We start from the raw sequence: 25277 nt of genomic DNA, 5'->3' as shown, positions 1-25277 counted from the left end.
CTCTGGCTTGCCTATGCATGCAGGAGGGGGAACCAGAGGTAGAATTGCATACCAGGGCTTACACAATCTTGCTAGCTCTTCCTGCTCTCCAGCATGGATATCCTGGCACCAGATTCCATTTTGTGCTTTTCTCTCCCCCATTGCTGTGGCACTGGAATTGGTGCTGGCTGTTCAGGAAAAAATGTTGTGGCTCCTGGGTTGGGAGCCAGGCAATACCATTTCCTATGTCCTCAGCTGGTCTGGCTCTGAGGCAAACCAAGGAACCTGTGTCTGTGGATGTTATGGTTAGCAAAGACTAGCCTATATATAGTTTGGTTGATGGCTTTAGGCAAACTATGATAAACCATGATCTTTTCTGGAGAGGAAGAATGAGAGGGATTACAGTGACAAGCTTTCAAAACCAACAATTAGTTTATGTTTTCAAAGGAAGTCCACAAGTGGAGAGGTTGCAAGAACACATAACATTTTACAATCCTTAATGCAGAAATCTGTGGCTTTCTTTTCTTGTTCTTTTTGTTTTGCTTTGTTTTTAAATACATAGGACTTGATCTTAGGCTTCATTGTGTTTTAGAAACTGCACATCATGTTGGATGTGCAGCCACTCGGGGAATGTGCTGATCTGTTGGCATGTATAAAAGAGACAAAAAGCTTATGTGTCATTTGATGGGATGTAGAGGAGTAAGCTCAACCATTAACATTTAGCTTAAATCTGCAGGGTTGTTAAGAAGGGTATGTCAGACAACTCCACCTCTGGATGTACAGCTGTTTGTCTAAAGGTCTCAATCAATCAAGATCTCTTTTGAACAGAGGTCTGTTTATGGATCAGCATTTTGTTATGCAAATAACAATAGTTAGGGATAGTAAACTCAAAAGTATTTTTATTCATTGACTTGACAGATTTCTCCTGCAATAATTGAGCACCGTGCAAGCTTCTGCAATCTAACCACATACAGTAGGCACAGTGGGAGAAGACTTGAATGGCAGATCCTATTGCTTTCCAAGAGTGTATTTTCAAGTCTAGGGTTGGAAGCACTATCGGAGCGCTGCAGCGTACAAAACATTAAAGCTGTTAGGTTAGCTATCCTTTCTCTCCTAAAACCACTCATTTCCCTTACTAATGTGGGTGAATAAAATCCTAACGGTTCATGTCAGATTCTTGTCTGAAAGGCAAAGTCTTCTAGATAGCAACTCATACCTTGATGCCTGCGTCACAAATTCACTTGTTCTTGTTTTTTTTCTCTTCTTTCTTGAAGCCAGATTTCTGGTATGGTTCTTACACCATTAAACTATGGATATCACTAGCAGCTCGGTTACCCTGGTTTTTGGCTTGCCTGTGTGAAGCTACTGCTTCACAACAAAGGAGGCTGTCTCACCAGTAGCTCCTGATTTAGATGGGTTTGAGTAATGAGATCCCGTGTTGATGGAAGCAGCATAAAACTTGTCCGGAGTCTGGCCCAGCTTCTTTTGACGTTGTGCTGTGTAAGTTGAGCTAAAACAAGCCATAAGAAGCTTGGGTGGAAATTCTTCATGGGGAAAGGCTTAACCAAAGAGCCTCTGCTCCCCGCTCTCCCCTTGTGTTTTGACATTTCTGGAGTGCGGAGGACAGTGTCAAGTAGAGTGGGGCTGCTACCTTCTTCTGGCTGTTACTGATGTTTCTCCGATAGAAGAGGTTTGAAAGAACACTTTATACCATGGCAAAGCAACACATGGGTGTGATACAGAATAAGAGATTTTGTTCCCTGCTCTCTCCTAGTTGTTGGCATTTTTGGGAAGTCTTTTGTGAAGACTACTCATCTCCTTATTTGGCTTTTCTTGATCCTGTTCTTCACCTTCAGTTCTGCCAGCTCAGTCAAGAGATTTCCCAGCCGCTCTTCCCACTCCTTTGAGCTCTGCTCAAACTACTCGTGTCATAGCTGCTGCTTCCCAGTTATTCTCTGATAGTATTTGTTTGTCCTTCTCGGGTTTGTGGAGGGAGAGAGGACTGCTTGTGACTCACACCCACCACCGAGCAATCATACTAGAAGACACAAAGTAATGCAAAATGTGAGCATACAGAGGCTAAGAATCCAGTCGTGGAAGAAAATGCTTTTATTAATGGGACGCTTGCTAGCATTTGAATCCAGTGTGCAGAAGTACTTAAGAGAGAGATTTGAAGGGGAGAATTAAAATATTAACATAGTCAGCATCAACAGCTGAACAGCATCGTCAGCTGTATCATCAACACGTGAGTGCCTTTGATTTTTACAGAATTGGTTTTATGCTATTTTTTTAAGAGAGGCCTATACATTTGCACTCCAGACATTGTTTGATGACCTTGTAACTGTTTAGGCTCTTCGTGTTGAAAATAAATTTTTGTGGTTTCTGCAGCTGGAGAGAGGGAGATAAAATTTCTGATTGATAGTGAGGAGCAGTAGGTGTGATCCTGTGATTGGCTCTTGACTGCCACAGGGCAGTTAGCTCATGGAAACCAGAAAGCATTTCAGGCTGTCTGTCATACACTGAACATCTCTGCTGTGCTTTAGAACGTTCATTATATCACCTTGTATCCTTAGGAAGATGAAAGAAATTTCATTTCAGTGCATGTTGAGAGATTCTGGTACCAACTTTTTCCACCAGTTTCTGTTAAGGGATCTGGACATTAAAAACTCCTTTTTCTTAGTCAAGGCTTACATCATTACCTTAGACTTAGAAGATTAACTTTCAACCATCTTATACAGAAGGCGATTGAAGGCTTACATGAGTTTTCTTCTGGATGTGAAGGGACAGCTTTAGGGTCAGATTTAACAACATAAAATCTGAATAAAGCCAAAAATCTGCTCTTTCATAACTTTTCCATTTTATAGCTGCTGCCATCTCACTGGACAGTTAGACTCTGGAATATATGTTGATAGGAAATGTTGCAAGGAATGCAGAAGAAAGCAATACGGTTTGGTTTGTGCTCAGTTGGGCATGTGTTTAGTTTCCTTTCTCCGTAGGAGATCCATTTAATAAAGTACTTCTTGTTGCTGAGAGTGTGTAGGTTTGCAGTGGCTTTCAAAACATTCTATTTTGTATTTTATTAACATTTTCATAGATATTATTGAGTGTCATTACTGAAACGATTCAGCACTCTAAAGAGCCCTGATATGCAGTGAGCAAGAAAATGTGGCATCTGTTTTACCTACTGTTTTCTGGCTGCCTGTCCCTCAAACGTGTTTTTCTAAGGAGTGAAATCACTGCTTTTTAGACTAATTGCTGCACGTCAGTCCCTTAACTCTTAAAAGTGCTTGGATGTCGGCTAGGCAAAAGTAATGAGACACGTGCAGTAGTTTAGCCAAAGGTCCAAATATCTGTTATGCACATGCAGTTGGAATGACTACATAAAATGAATGTGGTGGTAATTATTGTCTCTGTAGCAAGCCATGGATTATTGTTCCCCTCACACTGTTCACTTTAGAAGTTGTGGTGAATAATATTAATAAGCATCGATGGTCCAGGGACCTTAAAATTGTTACCAATTCCTAACTGCACTTTGCCATATATATTTACTTGCATCTGTCCAAGGGTCAGCAAAAGTGATATCAGGTGAGTTAAATCCATTAACTGTTTCTTCTTCCCTGCTTTCCTTGAGGCCTGGCTGCAAAACTGATGGAAACTTTGCTTTTGCTATAGTCCACAGAGAAATTGTCTAGTTTTATTAAATATTTTCTTCCTTGGGAGGTCTGCTTCTGCTTACACATTACCCTCTCAGGTTGCAGAATGATCTTTTCCAGGGCTGAGATGTGCAAGTACGGATGTCCCTTCTAATCGTATAACAAGAATATCCAGGTTTGTCTACATTTCCTGCTATCTCTTTTTTTTTTTTTTTTTTCTTTTCAAAGCCTGAGACTGCAGCCGTGCTGAAGCGCACTGTTGAGGCTCTTCTGGAGAGAGGAGCCGTTGTGAGGAACCTAGAAAACCTGGGAGAAAGGTCTCTACCTTACAAAATCTCCAAGCACAGGGAGCGCCACAGAAGAGGAGGGTATGCATGATGTGCTTTTCCTTAAAATCCGTTTAGTGCTCTTTTAAAATGTACATAAGTAACTCTCATAGTTTAGTCTTCCTTGTGCTTTTTGGGAGTACACCTGTAGTGCCTGTGACCTCAGTATGGGCTGTTTGTGCATGCGTGTGTTCTGCTTCAAGTGTTTTGTGTTTTTGTTCTGCGTGGTGTTGGCGTTTTGTTAACGTTTAGTCATCAAAGTAGCCCGAGTCCCAGCTTCCAGAGCTAGTTTCCCCCACATATACAATGTTATTTTGTTATGTTGTTCTTATGTAACTAGTTTCCAAGCCAGCCAAGCTGTTTACTGATAAAAGTTGTACTTAATCTGCTGATTGCTAGTTCTCAGGATTGATTCTTTTCCTTTAGTGCGTCTGACTTACATGTTAATTACCATGTGTATGCTGTAAGACTTGCCTGTGTTTCCGACACAGTATGGCTGAGGATGTTAAAGGTGACCCTGTGGGAAGTACAATAAACGGAAGTAAATGAAGCTGGGAATTGGCGTCTCCGATGTCGAGCTTCCCCCTTAGTGAGTGCAGGAGGAAGGTTCTGTGGATCAACCCCCTGCTTGCTTTCGCCAGTGTGTTGTTGCTCCTTGAGGCTACCTCCGAAATGGATGCTGGCTCTGCAAGGACTGAGAAATGTTGCTAAGCAACCCGCACTGCACTCCGGTAGTCACAACAACAACTACTAGCGGTACGCTCCCAGTCTGATGGTTGGCCAACTTGCCTACCTACTGTCTTCCTTGAGAGGTGTTTGCTGCTGGGGAAAGTGGCGTGACTCCAGAAGTACACCTTTTTGTGAAGCTTTTCTTGGGCCATCTCCCCAGGGGTGACTCATGGTTTCACTCCCTCTTCTGAGGACCTTTTCATTCTCCTGCTAAGTGGGAGTGGTGACAGCTGCCAGTTAAAGCAGACTGACAGAAAGGGTAAGGGAGGGAAATCTCCACTGTGTGCCTGTTACTTAACTGAAAGCAATGGTGTGACCATGACTGTCTTGCACTCCTGCTCTGTGGTTTCCTTCAAAGCGTGGCTTGATCTTGCAAGTTTTGCATTTTAAGATGAAATCTTGTGGCATGAGAGCTAAACAAAGCCTTGTCTCAAATATAACTAAGCACCTCATCCTTCTGTTGAGTAGAAGGATTTTAGTTAAAGTGTTTTCTGATGGCTTCAGCATAGCAAGGAGCAGGTGTTACTCTCCTTGTGCAGGTGGGGAGCTTAGGCAGAGTGAGTTCCACTAATTTTGGATGTTGAAGTTGAGACTTAGTTCTAGATTTTTTCTTTTTTTTTTTTTTCTAGAATACATTTCACCACTTTGGGTGACAGTTTCTGCTTGGCTGGGGTGGCAGTATTTCCACAGATCAGGTCTTGGGTTTTTCAACAGGGAAAGGAGGACAGGAGAAGACAGTAACCAGCATCACAAGAACCGCATAGCAGAAATGAAGCCATTTCTCCAGGGGATCTTTCAGACATGTAAACTAGCTTAACACATTTATTGTAGCAGATTATCTACATAATAAGCAGGATAAGGGGATCTATAGACTATAACCCTTCCTTTTGCAGAGTCCTCAGAGCAGACATGTTTTGTGTTCTGAATGAGGCAAAGTTTTAGTAGCAAATAATTGTCATTGTGTCTTGAACCATGGTCAGGAAGCCATCAGATTAATGTCACTATCACTGTTCCTTTGCTACATCCCAGTTCAAGTGTCTCGAAATGTTTAGCAGTCATTCTGCTTGTCCTGGATTGAATCTGAAATAGTTGTTTTGTGTGCTTTGAATTGGAGAACTCAAATCCACATGAGATGTTACAGAGGAAGACAGGAGGCAGTTTTAGTCCCTAGTAATGAGGGAGAACTGCATTTCTGTATTTCAGATTTTGCTGAGGAGCTTGCACTTCAGTGTATGGGTATGGTGGATTCCTGCTATACCATCCCATGTTTTATATGGTCTGGAGAATAAGTTACCTGGGATATTAAACAATCTAGGAATAGGTTGAGAAAAGCCAGTTCTTGATCCACCTTATTAATTCAGTTCTACTTTACAGCATCTGTAAAGAAAATTTTTTTTTTTAATAGGGCAAAGCTGAAAAAATAGTCTTTCCCAGACATCTCACCAAGCTGAAATAAACCTGTACTTCCTAAGAAGTCCTAAGTTCTCTTCTCTTTCATAGCCAATTTTAAATTCTGTTTATGTTCTCTTTCTTAGCAAGTTGGTGTAGGGTTGTGTGTTAAGTACTACAGAGTGTGTCATCACCTTTCCTTCAGGCTGGGCTTTTTCTGAAGTAACTGAAAGGGCTTCTGTGGCTGCAAATGATACTGTCTCTGTGCAGGGGAGAGTGTTGAATCTTTCAGAGCTTTTGATTTTTTTTGTTTACTTTTAAAAAATTTGTTTTGTTTTAGTTTTGTGATTCTTAGCAGAGCTCCAGCCAGTTTATTTTCCAATAGTATGTAGATGGTTGCAGACTTAAGGTGTACAATGAATCCATTACTTCCTTGGACCTCCTGGCTGGGGATTTATATGAAGAGTAATGGAATGCAATATTCATACCAACAGATTATATGAAAACTAGTGCAATACAATAGTTGTAGCATGTGTCACAACTTAGTAGCTGAATAAATGCTCTGTGGCATGCCTATCAGTCATCCTTCTCGAAGACTTCTGCTGTACGCATTCTTCATTTAGGTTCATTCAATTTTTAACTGCAATTCAAGTTTTTATATACAGCATATCATAAAACTGAGTGACTGACAGCAAAAGGACACGGAAGTGCAGTGTGCATGGCAAAGCTACCACTGGACTTCACCAAGTTTTGGTAGTGTCTTTAGTGAACAGTAAAGAATTAAACTGGAAAATAAGTATTGGTAAGTCAATAGGGAGGATAGTTGTCTCCATAATAAAGCATTTTTTCTTTTCCCTCTGAGTTCTGTAGTGCTTTGGCAGCGTCTGTATTGGATATACTGCATTACAGGCACATGACAAATTTCTGAATATCCAGGAGACTTTGCAGAGAATGAGAATTTTTTACTGCCAGTTGTTCTGTAAAGCTGAGATTTTTTTTCAAAGCCTGCCACAGAGGACTGTGGCCCACAGCTGTCACCGGAATGAGCAGTTTCACTCTCCCAGGCAGCTTTGAAGACCTCAGATCATACATATAATTGACTTGTTTCTTCGCAGGAAATTATATTCACTGAGCAGGTGGTGCATGTGAATTGAGGGTTTATTAAAAGAAATTTAGGTCTTTCCTTAAAAGCATCTCTTTTGGCAGAAAACACTCTTCTTTTTTTAGAGACATATTACAGACAGCTTTTGCACTGAAGTAATTGTGAAAATATACGTTTCAGGAATTGTGTAGATATGCCTGAAGGAACAAACTTTTAGTCACTGATTTACTGATATTTTAAACTGAAGTTGAATTAGCTACTAAGTCACATTTATGATATTAATTGCTGTAGCAAAACATTAATTCTTTTGCTTTTGAAGTATGTAAGAATGTGATTCAAGTAACATCTCACAAAACCTTATGGGTGAATAAAATGTGACAAGGACATACTGGTGCTGGTGTGGATTAGGTATGCAAATTTAGGTGAAACATTGAGCCTGAGTGACTTGCCCATGGCCACTGTGTCTCTGAAAAAACACTGGAAGAATGTAAATACAGATTACCAGCTTTATCCCCTAATGGGCAATAGATTTGTGCCAAGTATTTGTTTTACTAGCCACTACTTGTTTGTAATTTTTTAATGAGCTGTATTTAAATTGCGTTTAACACGATACATTCTTTTAATACTGAATTACATGTATCAGGGGTTGCTTATTTCTGGAACAAACAAAAGTGAACTGATTTTAATACAAGGTGTGTACTAGTATTTGAATTCAAGGAATGTTAAACCCCTTCTTGGATTTGTTGGCTGTTTACGGTGATACAGAAGCGCTGAATCCCTCAAAGCAGCTTTCAAATAAAGGGTCCAGACTGGGGGTGGGTGATGACATTGCAGGGCCATTGCACATATTTGGTCAGTGCTAAACTGGAGAATATTGCAACTGCTTGTGAAATGATAGATCTCAGTAGCACAGTCTGTGGGTTTGCACTTTGTGGCATACCTGTTTTCTTTGGCCTTGCCAGGCTATGCCTTAATCATACTCTTGTGACACTTTGTGCTTCAGGGCATCAGATAAAGGAGGTGGTTTGGGGGACGTGGTTGGTATGTAGGATATTTTTACTTTAGGGGAGATGGTACAAGGGTGACTGCAAAACAGTGGGGTTTTTTTGTTGTTGGTTTGTTTGTTTTTGTTTGTTTGTTTTTTTAAAAATGGCTCAAACTTTTTTCAGACCAGGAATCTATTAAACTGGAAGGACCTATGGTGGGCCTTGGGAAGAAGAAAGTGACTAGGTGTAACTGGATGTTAAATACTAAGTATCTTGCTATCCCCTAAAGATTTGTTGTCAGTGATTTTATTCCCCCTCTTGTGTCACGTGTCATGTTGTTGTCTGCCCTCTCCCCCTCACCCTGCTTCTTCTATTCTTAGTTTTGTTATCTCTGTTGTAGAAAAGTTGTTATACATCAGCCTGGGCAGTGCCTAGATTTAGTACAGTTTTGTAAATCGGTAGAGCGCTGTGGCCTTTCCCTTTTACTTTTCGTGTGTGTGTTTGCTTTCCCCTATTAAATATACCTGTAATACAGTAATTTTTTTAGACCTTTCTCCCCACATTTTTATTTAATTTACTTTATTTGTGAGTTTCCCCACTAAATTGTGCATAATTCTCATTATTCATAACAATTTCCATGTTCTATTTGCCAATTTTTCACTGCCTTGTTTTTTTCCCTTTCAAATTTGATTTTGAAAAGATGGCAATTTTCTTTTGTTACTTGCTTGCTTGTCTCTTAATCTTCTTGTTTTGCTGTTCTTTCCTAGTTAGCTCATCAGCCCACTTGTTCTCTGAAACGGCAAACTCAGGTCTTACTTTTGTTCTTGAAGAATTGTATTTTGGGAGCTTGTCTTGACATGTGCATGGGGAATTTTCTGTGGGAGGTTTGCAGGGACCCTAGTAATTGCCAAGGGTCTACTGGGGAGCACAGGATGTATATACACCGATAGGATCTAATGGGATCAGGAGTCAAAATCTAGGTTGCAGTTTTAGTTGTGCTGTGGACTTGTGTTTGTGATTGGGGAAAATGGCAAGGCAAGGAGGTCCTTTCCCAAGGATGCAGCATGGTGAACTCAACTTGCCTTCCAGGAGCTGCGAGCACTAGAATCACTATGGTTGGAAAGGATCTCTAGGATCATCAAGTCCAGCATTCCTCCTAGCATTTCCCTAACCACTAGACCATAGCCTCAGGTGCTACATCTACTAGTTTTTTGAACACTTCCAGGGATGATGACCAGGTTTCAGTACCAGCTTCCTCTTTGTGATGGTGGGGAAGGCTTGGAGGCTTTCTGGGCCTTCCCACAAATCACTCCCACCTCCTATAAGGGGTTTAGTGTCTGGAGCCGTTGGCCATCCTGCAGGAGCACCTTGTGTTTTGCCTGCATTATGTGGTGTGTGATGTAACATTGCTTTGCCAAAGTGTGTGCTCAGGATAGGGGGCATGACTTTTTCATTTCTTGGTGCCTCAGTGGCCTAATAAGCAAGGAATAGATAGTTATTAAGAGGAATAGTTCATTAATTGAGCATCATGTTGGTTAAGACATTTGAATACTTTGGAAACATATTTATGCAAGTTATGTTACATGTTCAAACTCTTCCTCTTTCCATAAAGTGTCTGAGCTTAGGAACTGTACTTACACAACTTGTTTTTGAACAGCATAGTACTCCATGTAGACAAGAAATGGTGAAGTGAGTATCTTCCAATAACCCATGCTGTCTGGATAGAGTTTTATTTACTTTATTTGCAAGTGTAAAATAATCATTCCCCATCAGGATTCTTCTCTAGTGTGTTTACAAGTTTTAACAACCCTACTGTTCTCCCCACCCCCTAGTAAAATACAAATTATTGCATAGTCCTATTACACAGGACTCTATCCGGCAAATAAATGTACTGATGTGTTTAGCTTCACTCAGGTAGATCCTCTGGATGATTTTCATGGCTATTGAAGACTAAAGAGGGAGAAAGAAAACAGATGAAAGAGGCTGTAAGCTTTCCTTTCATAATACCACAAAACTAAGTTTCTAGCTAATGCACAATCTGTGTCATGAGTTTCTCTTCAGATCTGAAGACAATCTGATCTCCTTCAGCAAAAAGGAGCTCTGGGTCTCTAATGTACTTGGATGAAAACAAAACCCATTTTAATATTTGAGTATCATGCAGATTTGCAGTATTTTCTGTGAAATTCATTGTCTTCTTCCACTAGATGGGGCTTTCTTCATTGAAGAGTTGAACCACTACTTTTCCTTCAAATGCTTTTGTCCATGCACATATATGCAAGTGTGGATGTGCCTCAAGTATCAGAGCCCTGAAAGGTCTTTTTTTTTTTTTTTTTTTTTAACTCCTCCACCTTATTCTCCCCCACCCCCTGTGGGAATGCAGTTTTCAATTTTGCATTTTGGTGCTTTTCAGAAGAAATGGTACTGTGCAACAGTTTGTGTTGCTGGGACATCAGTATCGTTTTCTGATGCTCTAAATTCTGTAGCATTCTTGTGCAAGCACATTGTTTACATGTGCTTGCTGCTTTCAAGTAGTGGCCTTGGTGGGATGGGAATCAGTCACCATTTTTTATTTTTTTTTTTAAGCTGTAAATTATACAGAAGGCAGAGAAGTGGCAGAAGCAGAATTAATGCCCACTGTTGTAACTTCAGCCCTGCTTATAACAATTTTGTAAACTTTTCAAGTGCTGCCCAGTGAGTATGGCTTTTCAGATACTCCTAATAGGTCAGGCTGCCTTCACTTTTGCAGTGTGACAGTATTTTTTAAAAAAAAAAAAAAAAATTCTGCAATACTGTAAAATACCTTTCTGTTATTTAATTAGCTTAATAATGGGCATCTATGTGTAAAATTTGGTAAATGAAATTTCTGAAGACTGTGGATGATAAAACATTTTTTCCCAAAGTACCTGCTCATTATGAATTTTTTGTGTCATTGCCATGGTACATTCTAGTTACTAAGGTATCAGCTTTTATTTTTGATCTGATACTTCCCTGTTCCTGTCCTTGTGATTTTTAAAGGACTTCCATCTATTCCATATGTATTTCTTTTAAAAGCTAAGAGTAACATGCATACTAGTTCTTCCAGCCACAAAATGATAATCCTTCTGAGCATGTATTTCCCTGCCTGCCCTGCTGAGGAAAAAAAACAAGCTGCCCTTTCTCAGAGCAGTGCAGTGGCCCCAAAGATGGAGTGATCATCCAGGTACCAAAAAAATTTTGTTTGTATAGGATTACCTTAATGAGAATGAATGTCCAGCTGCTCTCATGTGAGTGGTACAGCTTGCTTTCCTCCAGGCAGTTTCCTGTTTCCCTGTTCACTCCTTCACTTCTACTTTTTTTGGCAGAATATGTTGTTTCCTTTGTATCTTCCACCTCGACACTTGGGAAGCCTTCATACGCTTATTGACACGATGTAAAGGAGAAATTTAAGAATACGTATATTTTTCAGGCAAAACCACGGAACCACACAGCCTCTTCCAAGTCTACTGTTCATGTGCTTTTTCCTTGGCTCCCCAGGGTGACAGAGTCATATTCTAGGAGGATTAAAAAGGGGGTTTTGATCCAGGTACTTTTCAGGGTTCTTTGAAGTCCTAGGCTGTCCATATGAAAGCAAAATATTTGAGTATCCTTTAGGACTCACAATTGAAACAATTTCTGGCTTGGGTATGTTAAAAAGGATAAATGAAACCTGGTGCTTTTCAGTTAATGCATTGTTTTAATATGTTTCAATCTGCTCTCCTGTATTTAAATCTTCTTTTTATTTACAGTCAAGCAGAATGACAAAAATAACTGTGGTCTCATAGTGAATCAGTGGAATTTTCCTGCATTTCTCCCCTGATGACTTGGCTGACTACTAGAGAGCCTAAATGCTTTTTTGCATTTTTGCTTGCAAGAATGAGGTGATTTCCCTCCTGCATTCCTGTATTTTTCCTGGTCTTTAAACCCCACTGGGATTTGGCTTTGTTTACTACACAAGCAGTAGCTACAGCCGTTGCCTATCAGGTCATAGATCACTGCCTGAAATTAAGGTTGCTGCATGCCTCATTGAGGGTGGATTAAAAAAAAAACCCATGGCCTCGTGACAGTTGATTTAAATGTGTGTGTCTGGGGGGAAGGGGTATCAGATCTCCTCAGGGATTGCACTGTCAGTTGTGTTTGGTTAGTGCTCTTGCAGCCATTAGTTTCTTCTTCATTAAAGAAACAATATTTTTTACGCTGCCCCTCTTTTCCTTGTCTCTTTTTTTTGGCACAGGAAGGCAGTCGTTGCTTGTTAACATTGGAGAGCAGTGGTTGTTTTAAAAAATTCGCATTGTCCCCATTTACTGCGGTTCTGTACCCTCAGATAAAATACCTATTCTGCGAGGAGTCATAAAGATACGCTGTAGCAGCTCATTCTCCCATCCCCCTCTTCTCCTTCAGTTATCAACAGTGCGTCAGTGGAAATTTCCACCCTTTGCTAGTGTGAGAGAAAGCACAAAGTTGCAAAGCAGCCTTTGGAGGGGGAAAAAATAAAAACCAAACCAAAACCAACCCAACCTATTACCGTTTTAGGAACACAATGAAAACCAGCATACGACTTGAAAGCAGAAATGAAATTAAATTATTGAGAAAAGGTGGAACTAAAATGGTGCAGCAAAGAGCATGGATTGCAATGTGAACAAATGCCCTTTCCTAAGGGAAGAGGGTGTGAAAGTGGTGGTGGATCACCAGCTAGAATTTCTATCCAGTCCTCCTTTCTGTTATTTGTAACTGTGAGAGGATTTGGAAGGCTTCTTCCCAAGGAGAAGAGGGAAGTGTCATCTGTTAAATTTACCTGTGTTTTTTAATGACTTTAACAGAAAATACGACTTTCCCTTTTTAAGGGGTGTGCATCTTTCTGATGTTGCTGTGCAGTATTTCTAACTAATTGTCCCAGCTTAAAAATTGTTTCTGTCCGTAAACTTTTAACCAGGTGTCATCTCTTAATTTTGGAGTCCAGAAAACAGCAGTCAGTTTGCTTTTCCAAATATACTAAGCCAAATCCTTGTGAGGAGGACTCAGCCCACTAGTGTTCCTCCAAATCTTTCTTGAGGCAAGTCCTTCTTGTAGCTCTCAATAACCCTGCTCCAGTCAGAAGAGCAGCACCTTCACTGACGTGACCTGGCACTGGTCCCTTGGCTTCAGTGTCGCTCAGTCACAGCTCTCACCAGCTGGGCATCTGTTCTAGAGGACTCATTGCTTCAATATGGGCTGCAGGGAGATTTTTTTTGCCATAAGACCTGTCACATACAAGAATTCAGTGCTTCAATCTGGTCTTGTTGAAAAAGACTTCAGAGATGAATTGTGGCTATTAACGTAGAGGCCTGCGTAAGAGCTTCAGGATTAGATCATGTAGTTGAGGAGAAGCATCTTCACCATGTTTTCCACAAGTGGATTCCACCCCTGTGCAGTAATCTGGCACATGTTGCTTGAGTCATTTCTGGCCTGATGTGTCTCTTCTGTGTTTAGTATCTTTGATGCAATACACTTAGTTGGGTGAAAATGAACTCTGTGCAGCGTGAAGAATGTGAGAGTGTCCATTGTTTGTGACCCCATCTCCTGTTCTCCCTGTGCTCCCAGTTCAGCTTCTGGTCTCAGGGACTTGTCCTCCAAGATTACCATTATGAGATGGACTCTGAGGCTCATGCTGTACCTTAATAAGAATCCATACCTCTTGCAGAACAAACTCCTCTTTGTTAGGTATGGTTTTTAAATCAGATGGGGATGCTTGATGCTGCTTGGGACTTTATTATGTTATGACTATTTAAGGTATATCGCTTTCAGGTTATGCTGATGAGTGGACTAGGAGGAAAGGAGAGCTTTAATAAGAGGATGTGTAAAGAGCAAAATGAAGTATCCTGCTGGGAAGTGCTGTGCTGTACATTTAGGCTTTAAATTACTGATAGTCTTGAAAACGGAGTAAGTGATCAGTTCTCTCCAGCAGGATTTCTGAGACAGTTGCAGTCTCTTTTTGCTGTACTGTAGTTAGTGTCATACCAAATGCAGACAAAGTGGTTAAGAAGTGTTCTGGTTACAGTTCTGTTGATACCGTTGCTTCGTCCACAGCATTTCAAGGGAAGAGAGATGACCAGTGATGTGGTTCACTCTTTTTTTGCATTAGTATGATGGCTGGTACTAGGTCACTCGTAACTTGTACGAAAAGCAGACATACATAACATGTCACTAATGAACTGAAGGTACACCACGTGTTGAGAGACAGGATCCGACTTTGAGTACGTGAGATTAAGTTAATGCACAGTGTGTAGTTGTGTCCCTTGTCTGCCGTGAGGCTCATGAAGTGCACTAGAGCTTTCTGCTTGTTGAAGCGTACTGGGGTTTTAAAAGCCTCTTGCGAAATTATAGTTGAGCTGATGAGGAAGGTGCAGTTCCTCAGCAAAGGAGTTTATTGCAGAGGTAACCTCAGTGACCTAAAGTATTGCTGGGGAGGACATTCTCTTTCCCATAGGCAGGCAGTGGTCGTTTTCTTTATAGAATTCAGATAGCTGTGTAGTGGACAGTGCTTACCTGAAGCAGTGTGTTTCATATGTGCTGTGCGTGTGTGGGAGTAAGACCTTTTCAGTCCTGCCAAGGTCAGCATGACAGTGTGCTCATCGAGTGCCGCCTGTGCCAGTGGGCATTGCCTGTACACGGCTTCAGCTCCCTTCCTCAGCTTCAAAATTTAAGTCATGTTCACATCAGAGATGTGCTTAATTTGGGATAAGTCCTCTCCTTGGATTTCTTTTGCTGTTTTGGTTTGGTTTTTTTTATTTTTTTTTTTGTCTTAATTTCCATTCAGCTCTGAAGCAGAACCTTAAAGGAAGATACATGCCTTTATGTGTATAAGTTTGAGATGTTTCGCACTGGCATCTGTTCCCCAAGGAAACAGTGCCGTGAGTTTGAAGAAGAAGGATGTGTATTGTAACTGAAATGAATGAAATGAAAGCCCTAACTTTTTTTTTTTTTAAAGACTATGCAAATCAAGGTGTGGAAATTAAGGGAAAAGGTACAAGAAGAATGAGCTCTCTTTAATCTCCTTGGGTAAGCAGTGATGTACAACAAAGAAAAGTTCAGGCTGAGCCTGCTTCAACCAAACTTCTCTTATTTGAAATCAAGATAATACCAAGCTTCTATTTCAAACCACTCTGGTACCAAAATGTAATGAAAAAATTGGAAAGTTTCATTTAAGAAATCTGGTGGAAGAGGTACTTTGAAGTAAAGTTGTTGTAGTACAGGTATTTTTTTTATTGTGTGTATGTTTCTCATTGCAGGTATTTTTTGATAGATTTAGAGGGCCCACCTTCGATTGTATCGACCATGATGGATCATTTAGGACGTGATGTTGATGTAATTAGACGTGCTTTTATAAAGCATCCTGTATCAAAGACAGAAGAATGCAGTGGCATAATCCCAGTCAACTATGAAGATAAACTAGTAGCCAAGAAGAAGTGAATATTCCAGATAGCATGTTTGAAACTTTTTTTAAAAAAAATTCTTTATTCCTGCTTTGGAAAACAGTTGTGATAACTAACGTTCATCAAAAATAATCAGTTTTGACCATGTTGTGTGTGTGGTATAGTACACTATCTTAAGTTATTGTAACACTTGCAGTTTCTTTTTGTTTAAAATAATTTGGATAGACTTAATCTGTATGCTTATCTTGATATCTGACAACTCTGAAAATTGATTTTCTTTTCTCTTAGAGCATTACATTGATAATGAAGATTTATCCATCAAGTGCTTAAAATAGCATTCTTTTGCCACAATAGATTACTTCAGAATATGTATATTTACATAAGAGATTAAGAAGTCTACAGTGTAAATATAACAACATAAGATGTGATTTGTTGGAGTTTTTTTGATTTGCTGGAGCTGTGGGTTTTTTTGCTTGTTTTTTTGAAAACGGTAATAAAAGCGTGATTAAAAATAAAACTTGACTCATTTTTTAAAAGCAGAAGAAATAACTCACACTGCCAAAAGACACATCATACTTCTTTCTTTAAGGTGATAACTCTGAACAAACTAAAGGCAAAAAAGTTATTCTCTGTAGACAAGGCCATAAACTTGCTGATGGCACTTCAGAAAATAACCATATTTATATATGAACAGATGAATAAAGGATGCTTTTCTTTTTTTTAGCATAAGCTAGACCCAGGTAGACATTTCAAACCTGAAAACATCAGGACAAAGGCCTTATTGTGTATTTTGTTTTTCTTTGGCTCTTGGGAAAACCAGAGAAAAAGCAACACACATGAAAGATGACATTAATGTGGTATGACCTCCTGCAGGTCAGACATAAATTCAGTGGTTTCCAGAGGGTCTGCATATTTCCACTGTGCTGCAGAAGAGGTGCACTGGACATTTCTCCTTCCAAAGCAGTGTGTTTGTGTATCATTATTTCAGTAGAAGAAAGTAAGTTGACACTGATGTGGTGTTATGCAAAGGCAATATTCTTTACATAAATCAGCTTCATCCAGAAGCTGCCTCCTCTGGCACTCCAGCACTGTGTGTTGCCAAAGGAAAGGCCAGTCTGGAGGCCAAGGTCAAATTCACAGGGACCTGTGACAGGTCTTGTGGGTGTGTCTACTTTCCACTGTGTTATTTCATCACCAGTTTGTCTCTGTTTGTTGTGGACGTACCTGGGTTGGTTTTTGGGGGAGGATGCTGCTTTTTTCATTCGATGCAGAACTTCAGGAGGAAAAGAAACCAGTGTTGGTTTTGAGTATCTTCTTTTTCTTAAAGGAAAAAGTGGATTAGAAAAATGAAATTTTCTTTCCATGTGTCTTTACTTAGGAGACATGCATATGTTTTCATGAGTTTTTGTTTGCTCGTGTGTGGGTTTGGTGGTTGGTTTTTTTTTTTCCCCCTGGTGTTCTTTCTTTTTTCTGAATGAGAGAATGCACTACATGCTTACTGAAGCTGGATCTATATTTGGTGTGCTTTTTTCCTTTTTTTTTGGTAGTTACTGCCAGTTTTGATGCTGTGGTTGCTGTGTGCAGCAGTGCCTGCTCCAGGCACAGGTTTTTTTATCGATGATTTTTGCATGTGGGATAGACCTTCCTTCTGTATGGGTGTGAGCTTAGACAGGAGGAGCCTGCCACAGGTTTGGCTCCCTGAGTTACCTTTTCTTCTGGGCTAGTGAAAATTCAGATTTGCAGCATAGAAAATGTAAACTACAAGTAGGGAAATACAGAATGCTTTCAAGAATGTGTTTTACTTAGAAGTTTTTCAGAAGCTTTTCTTAAATAGAAAGTGAGCAGAAAACCTCGGGTCTAAAGTTCCTTTCCCTCTGGTTGGAACTTGAGGCCCTACATTTCATTTGAGTTGGAAGGTGAATGTACAAGTTTGCAGCTTCACAAAATGAAGAAGATTGTCATCAGGCTGTAGAGGTGTAAATGTTTTATGTTTGTCTATTCAGTTTCCTTTAGTGTAGTATTAAATTTTGCATTTAATTTGTTCCAGTTTCTAGGTTGATGCTTACATTCAGTAGGAAACCCCTAGATGTTCATTGGAGATGAGCCTGTCAGCTTGATACATGCTTCGTTATGAATTAGGACCTTTGGTCAGTCAGGCATTCACGCTCCTTTTTTCTGTGGATCCCATTTCTGATCTTAACAGAAGACTGATGCATGTCAAGAGCAGAAAGCGTGGGCTCCTGAGTCCCGCTTATCCCACGAGTGGATCAGCAGTAGGACATCTCAGAGCCTCAGGTGATCCTGTTTTCTGAAGTCCTGAGCGTGCAGAAGGGACTAACCGAAAGCTGTCTTTGCCTTTAGCATGCAAACACTGACCGGTGAAACCAGTGGCCAGAAGCAGAGCTGTGCTTGCTGGACTGGTGTGTGGTTGCATAAGCACTGGCGCTTTCTCAGCAGCAGGACTTATTTGTAAAGGATCTGCTGAATAGCTGGCTCTCAACTGGATGTACTATTTTCTTCATAATTGATAGTTTCTAATAAGAATTTTTTTTTATTTTATTTTTTTGTTTTAATAGGGAGTGGGGGATAGGCTAAGGAAGGAGTCTTGGGTTGCAATTTGCTTAGCTCAGTCAGCCACCCAGGCTGGTAGTTAGCTATTTTGGGAAGCTAATGCAAAACAGCGTGCGCTTTCTCTCTCAATAGCTGTAAACGCAGGAGTGGACACTGGAGTATATCAGAAGATTTGAGCAGTTCTGGGTTTGAGCAAACAGTCTGGGCTCTGCCATGGAAGAAAGCGAGTTACTGTACCCTGAACGATCATAAATTCTCCCTGCAGAGGATGAGAAACCTTAGCATGTCTTTCAGATGTGTTTGCCTTTTTCATCATTGATAGCTGGTTTGTCCCACTGGGTTCTGAGTGACTCCTCATGTCCAAGAATAAAATTTCAGGATGCTGTGGTGTAGCTGGAGAGCCAGAAGAGTCTGTGCAGCCAAACCATGGCCCAATACCTAAAATGTCAAACTCCACTGGCATTCCCAAAGGCCTGAACAGTTTGAATACTAGTACTTTAAATTTTTGTTTACCAAAGAATCCAATAGTGAAGCTTTTCCACCCTTCCTTAGATTATGTTCCCAAGTGTATAAAACAAGTATTTTTATGCTCCTAGATACTCTGGTTTTCTTGTTTGTGGATTGTGGAGCTACACAGAGTTGGGTAAGTATTAAAATAACAGCTGGCAGTTCTGACTCAGAAATGTTTTCTCCATCTTAACCTTCAGCGAGCAAGTGAGCACAAGTGGTTTTATGGTGAAGATTGTAGATATGTCTTCAGTCCTGATCTTGACTCTCTTCTGTTTCGCTTGTTACTTGGGAGAAAAGATTGGCACCCACCTTGCTACATCCTCCTTTCAGCGGGTTGTAGAGAGTGATACGATCTCCCCTGAGCCTCCTTTTCTCCAGGCTAAACAACCCCAGCTTCCTCAGCCATTCCTCATAAGACTTATGCTCTAGACCCTTCAACAGCTTCGTTGCCCTTTAGAGACTCTCGAGCACCTCAGTGCCCTTCTTGTAGTGAGGGGCCCAAGGCTGAACACAGTGTCCAAGGTGTGGCCTCACCAGTGCTGAGTCCAAGGACACGACCACCTCCCTACTCCTGCTGGCCACACTATTTCTAACACCACCCCGGCTGCCCTTGGCCTTCTTGGCCACCTGGGCACAGGATGCTGTTGGCCTTCTTGGCCACCTGGGCACACTGCTGGCTCATATTCAGCTGGCTGTCAACCAGAACCCCCAAGTCCGTTTCCACCAGGGGCAGCTTTCCATCCACTCCTCCCCAGGCCTGTAGTGTTGCCCGGGGTTGTTGTGACTGAAGTGCAGGACCTGGCATGTGGCCTTGTTGAACGTCACACAGTTGGCCTTGGCCCATCAGTCCAGCTTATCCAGATCTCTCTGCAGAGCCTTTCTATCCTCAGGCAGGTCAAGTCTCCCACCAAACTTGGTGTCATCTGCAAATTTACTGAAGGTACACTTGGTCCTCTCATCCACATTATTGATACAGAGATGAAAGAGGACAGCCCTGGTTGCTCTGTACGTGCCATGTGCTGGCACTCAAGTTGATCTACTTCCCAACCTTCTCCAGCACCAAGGTCAGGCTGACAGGCTTGTAGAAGTTATGAAGGAAGACTTTGAAATTTAAAGCAGTTCTGTTGAGGGTCACAGAAAATGCTCTTTGGATGTGCCCAATCTGCCACACATTATTTTTGCTCACAGAGGCTCCTAGGATCTGTCCAGCACTGTTAATGTCTAAAGAGTAAATGTTCAAGAACCGTAAGGCAAAACCCTGAGATATTTTGAACTCATGGCAGGTAATCATGGGCTTAAAAATCAGGAGTATTATTTAAGGTGTTCTTTTTATTTGCGTTATAGATTTTGTGACTCACTTTTTTCAAACTTTGTTGCTGGCGTGGTGTTCACCTAGTATCTGTCTGAAGAGCTCTCAGAAAAACACAGCTACAGCAAATGAGAAGCTTGATAAATTCATTGGGACTTGGTGCTATATCCTTCCACCCACTGAAACAGAACAAGAAAATTTTAAAAGGGAATCACTATTGTGTCTTTTCCTAGAATTCTGAGGTTCAGACAGGATAAAAATGGGAATTGATGTGGAGCCAGAACGTGCGTTTTCCCAACTGCTGCACAAAGGGCAGATTCAAGACGTGTCAGTCTCTGTGACCTATGTAATGTGTTGCTTTCGTAGTGTGGCTTCAACAGACCTTTAAAAACGTGCTGGCTGCAGCTGGTGGACTGTCTTAGGCTAATGCTGATCATCTGCACAGGTACTTGTGCAGTGCTGCGGATGAGTGGGGGAGTCACTCCTTATGGAGTGCTGGTTAAGAGAGGGAGTGATGCATTGACAGATTCCAGTTCTAGAGTATTCAAGGCTGCCTTCTAAAAGCATTTTTAATGGGAGATAATGATCACTGTAAACCTGAGAGAGTTTTCATCTCTGTTATTTTTTGCATTGTGCTTAAGCTGCCAAGTCAGCCTTGTTTGGAGAATGCAAACTGGCACATAGAAAATCTAGCTTACTGAAATCCTCAGCATGTTGAAGTTGAGATACTTTTAGGGGGTACTGCAGATCCACTGAATCAGTGAGAGGCCTCTGGCTGAGTTCTCTAGAAGCAGGTATTTCCTGACAGTTCTACGCAATTTCTCCCCGGGAATTCTAGCAGGGTTTGCAGACTTCTGAACTTTTGCTGATGAAGACTCAAAGGACAGTTCTGCCCAGGGGCTAGTTGCTGCACCTTGGAGAATGCCCAACACGTGCAGGGCTCTCAAAGCTTCTGACTGAGGTAACAAGGTAAGTTCAGCTCAATTTTCTGCTGAGGGCTAATGTCAAAGTTAAATGCTGGGAGAAAAAGGCTTGAAATTTGAGTTTCCCTTCACAATTCACCTTGGGAGCAGCAGTGGGGTAAGGCAGGATGAAGAAAGCTTGTTGCATACTCAGTGTTCTTGCAGGCTGTCTGCTCCACTGTTTTTTTTGTATGCGATGAGCAAAATAAAAATGTCACATATAATCTATTCCATCTGTATGCATTGGTACCTGGGAGATACATGACTGAGGAAAATGTAAAGAGTGGGATGTTTATTATCTTATTAATGCACGGGCATCATTCCCGTTCTCTTGCTCAGTGAGTGGGAATGCTACAAAAGAAATACACTCACTCCTTAAATGTCAAGGAGGTAGGCACCTTAGAAGTGCTAGGATCCATAGCACTGGGTGGAGGGGTGAATGAGGCTGAGCATCCTGTTCGACTCAAAGTGGCTGCAGTCCTAACAGACCACACTGGCTGAAAAGTGTGGTGGAGATGGGCGTCAAAGGAGCAAAGGGTCTGCGTGGAGAAGCTGAAGGGACCCACACTAAGTACAGGCCACAGAGGCATGTAGGAATGTTTGAGGGGGAAAGCTGAAGCTCATCCTTTTCTCCTGCCTTGGAGCAATCTGTATGTTTGCACAGAGGAGTACTGGAAGCAGCTGGTGGAGATGGGTCCATGCCCAGTGTGCTCAAAGTGTAGACGACACTTGTGCTGCATCAGCATGCTGGAGAAGAATCAAACCAAAATTGCTTGATCCTCCAACTTCCTAACTATGAGGCAGAGTTGGAAGTTGCAAGTTGTGCCAGCCACTGGACAGTGCAAATGGTCTGCTTTTGTAATCCCTGTAATCCCCTATAAATAATGCCCTCCCCTATATTGATGAAAAAAATTACATAACAGCTACACCCAGCCAAAAGTGAAAAAAGAAACGAAACAAAAAATGAACAAATACGTTTATGATGCTGGTTGGATTCATCAGAGCTGCATTAGGAGAGCTTAGGATTCCTGTCAGAGAAAGGAGGACTATCCTCAGGAAGGAAAATCTGCATAATCTTGGGCTAGAAAAGTAGTTTTCAAGAGCCTCCAGGTCCTGAGGCTTTGTTGGTTATGCAGGATGGAGGCTGAGCTGGAAGGTGGGAGGTTGGTATGTGGGGTCATGCTCAGCTACTCATTCATGGGGACTTTCACCCTGGGGTTCCTACACTGGCCTCCAGGTCAGTAGCAGCCTCCCCAGCTTTGATGTGGTGGCTCTTCCATGTTGCACATGTGCACAGAGATCACTCCTGTCTTACTCTGGCACCCTTGTTAAGCTTCGCTGACAATTGTTTTAGTGGATCAGGAGATAAGGCTACAGAGGGTTTCTCTCTGTGGGCTGGATATACTGGCAGAGTTGCTGGGACACAGGTGGACTGTAGCTGAGAGAAACTTTATTCTCTGGTAAGAGAACCGCAAAAGGACCATTAACTGCTGATTGATGGGACAAACGTTTGGCTTTAAAAGGTGTGTGTGTATTTGTTCAATGTATATGTATATGCATATGCTTGGAGTTGTCCTGAGATCTTCCTGTGCCTCACTCTGTGCTTTGGGCTGCAGTCCATAGGAGTCACCTGTGATTGATAGAGCTGACTGTCAAGCCCATTTGATTGCCCTTGAATATGCCATAGGGGTTATAGAGTGCACAGAGACATGGCTAGTCAGTGCTGGTGGTGCACCTGCCTTCTTCCTTCCTCCTCTCTTGCCTTAGCAACCTCCCAAGAAGCACTTCACCACTATCCTCTGCTACCCCTGCCCAGACGCTGCCAACTTGGACATCTGAACTTCTCATGAGATCTGGGCTTAAATGTGGGTGATAAGCATCCAGGTTTCAGCTGGGATAGAGTTAATTTTCTTCTTGGTAGCTGGTATAGCGCTGTGTTTTGGACCGAGGATGAGAATAACGTTGATAACACACTGATGGTTTAGTTGTTGCTGAGTAGTGCTTACACAAAGTCAAAAACTTCTCAGCTGCTCACACTCCCCTGCCAGCAAGGAGTCTGGGGGTGCACAAGAAGCTGGGAGGGGACACAGCCAGCTCAGCTTCCCCAAACTGTCTAAAGGGATATCCCATACCGTATGATGGCACTGCTCGGGACTGGCTGGGCATTGGTCACTGGGTGGCCAGCAATTGCATTCTGCATCACTTGTTTTGTATTTTCTTCTATTATGTTCCCTTCCTTTTCTGTCCTAACAAACCGTCTTTACCTCAACACAGCAGTTTTACCTTTTTTTCCAACTCTCTCCCCCCATCCCACTGGGGGAGAGCGGGTGAATGGCTGCATGGTGCTCAGCTGCCTGCCAGCTTAAACTACCACACAAGCCAGAATGAGATGTGGGCAGTTGGCCTCTGGCAGAGATCAGGAGTCACAGCTGCTGGTGAATGGGTAGGCCAGAGCTGGAGTCACTTGATGTATCTTCATAGCATCTTCTTCATCCCCAAGGGACAAGTGCATCACCTTGGTCTTTTCCAACATAAATCATTCTGTGATTCTCTGGTCCTACAGCCTCAGGTGTCTGTCTGCCAGGATGCATTCCCACACCAGGCAGCTGTCCCTTTGCAGCAGCCTGGCTTTGCAGCTTAGGTTCTGGGGTGGGTGGAGAGGGGTTGGCTGGGGCAGAGAGGATGGGGAGCAATAGCCTTGAACGTGACAAAATGGTGTCGGGCCCATTCGTGTGGTGCTGTGCTCAGAGAGACTCACTGTTCTGGCTGGCACTGCCCGGGCTCTGTGTGGGTGGAGGAAGTCCATGGGCCTGGTGGCAGGATGAGTAGCAAGCAGGACTTGCCCCTGGTGCTGGAGCTTGCTGCAGCCCCCCTCACTGGTGTGCTGGGTCGTGTGCCACCTCGGAGGAGACAAGCTGTCTGTGTCAGGGCAGGGAGCAGTTTGGGTGTGCAATGGTTTGGCCGGTGCTGTGTTATCCTGGGGGTGTGTAAGGGGTTTGGGAAGCTCTTGCAAAGCTACTGGTGAGGTTCCCAGACCGTTGTACCAAACGAGGGGCTCTCATGTTGTCCCTGCAGGCAGTCTGAGGCCAGGGCAGCATGGAAGGTCAGGGAAGGGGTGCCAGGAAGCACACGGGCAAGGCAGCGTAGATGCAGCCTGTCTTTCCAGTTGAAGAGGGCTGCAGCAGGTTTCTCTGGAGGCTTTCTGTGCTCGGTGGGTGAATCACTACTGAGAAGTGCAACACGTCTTGTGTAGGTCTGTGCTGCCAGCTTGTCCGCATCCTCCGCTGACACTGAGTAATCGCTCAGAGAGGAGCTGGGCCAATGACTGTGAAGAGGATTGTGAATCTCAGCATTATAATCACTCCTGCACGTGACATTCCTCTTGACCTCTGGGAACTCTAAAAACAGCTGTGGTCCTAAAACCTTCAGTTAATTGCACTGTGAAGAGCAAGAGCCCCCTCTGAGTGTTATTATGATTTCAATTACATGGTACTTAAATACTGGCATTTCAGAAACTACAATAGTGGTCTTCCTCATGTGAGAATCCACAGAAACGTTATGGGTTCTTTTAATGGTAAATGTGGCCAGCCCCCTGAAGCCTGTTGGAGTCCATGGTAGATAGTTTTACCGAAAGTATTTCTTAGGCTATTTTTTGAAGATGAAAATTAAGGAAGTCCAGATAGTCAGCAGGTATCTCATTCCTGAAAACACATTCACATAATTTGTTTTATTCTTACATCATTGACTTCTCCTTGGATCCGGGGTGGGGAGTATGCGTTTACTTTGCTTGCCCTGTTGATTTCAATCTGACTGCTCAGCTGCCCAAAGCTAAGCATATACCCGAACATTTGCATCAACAACTTGTTTGGTGTCATCCAGGTCTAAAATCAGAGCTTTCTGCAGAGATCTGCTAAAGATTTCTAACAAACATTCCTTGAAAAGTAATAGGTTGAGGGTTTTTTAAATTCTGAAAATAAAGTCTAATGAGTTACCCACATACTAGTTATTCTCTCACTTAGATGTCAGTTTTCCCTCAGACCTGGATGAAAGCAAAAATTTTGGAGGATTTTACTGAGAGTTCTACTATTTTGACTTTGATCAGTATTAGCAACAGAGTTCTTTAAAAAAAAAAAAGCAACTCTTGGCAGGAAGAAGACTCTCTAGGTGGGCCAATTAACTTTAATGAGTTTTCTTCTCTTTGCTACGTGTGCCCGTTATTTGACAATACTTTCCAGTGTTTGGTTGAGAGCCTTCTGGAGTTTACAGAAAGCCTGCTGGCTTCTCCAGGCTGGCATGTTATGGGCATGCTTAAGGAACGATAAAGACTTTCTGAC

At 42.1% G+C, this 25277-nt stretch overlaps 1 protein-coding gene across 1 annotated transcript; it reads left to right on the top strand.

The window, feature by feature from the left end:
• The first annotated feature begins 1404 nt into the window (after positions 1-1404).
• Positions 1405-15912, top strand: MRPS6 (mitochondrial ribosomal protein S6). The gene is made up of 3 exons (XM_008944885.1): positions 1405-1479; positions 3861-4000; positions 15448-15912. Exons 1-3 carry the CDS (start codon positions 1405-1407, stop codon positions 15626-15628), a joined length of 396 nt encoding a protein of 131 aa, XP_008943133.1. The 3' UTR covers positions 15629-15912.
• Positions 15913-25277: the final 9365 nt, after the last annotated feature.

This window comes from Merops nubicus, unplaced genomic scaffold (assembly GCF_000691845.1).
Source record: "Merops nubicus isolate BGI_N331 unplaced genomic scaffold, ASM69184v1 scaffold17877, whole genome shotgun sequence".
Lineage (NCBI taxonomy): Eukaryota > Metazoa > Chordata > Aves > Coraciiformes > Meropidae > Merops > Merops nubicus.
This window is presented reverse-complemented; position numbering and strand designations above follow the sequence as displayed.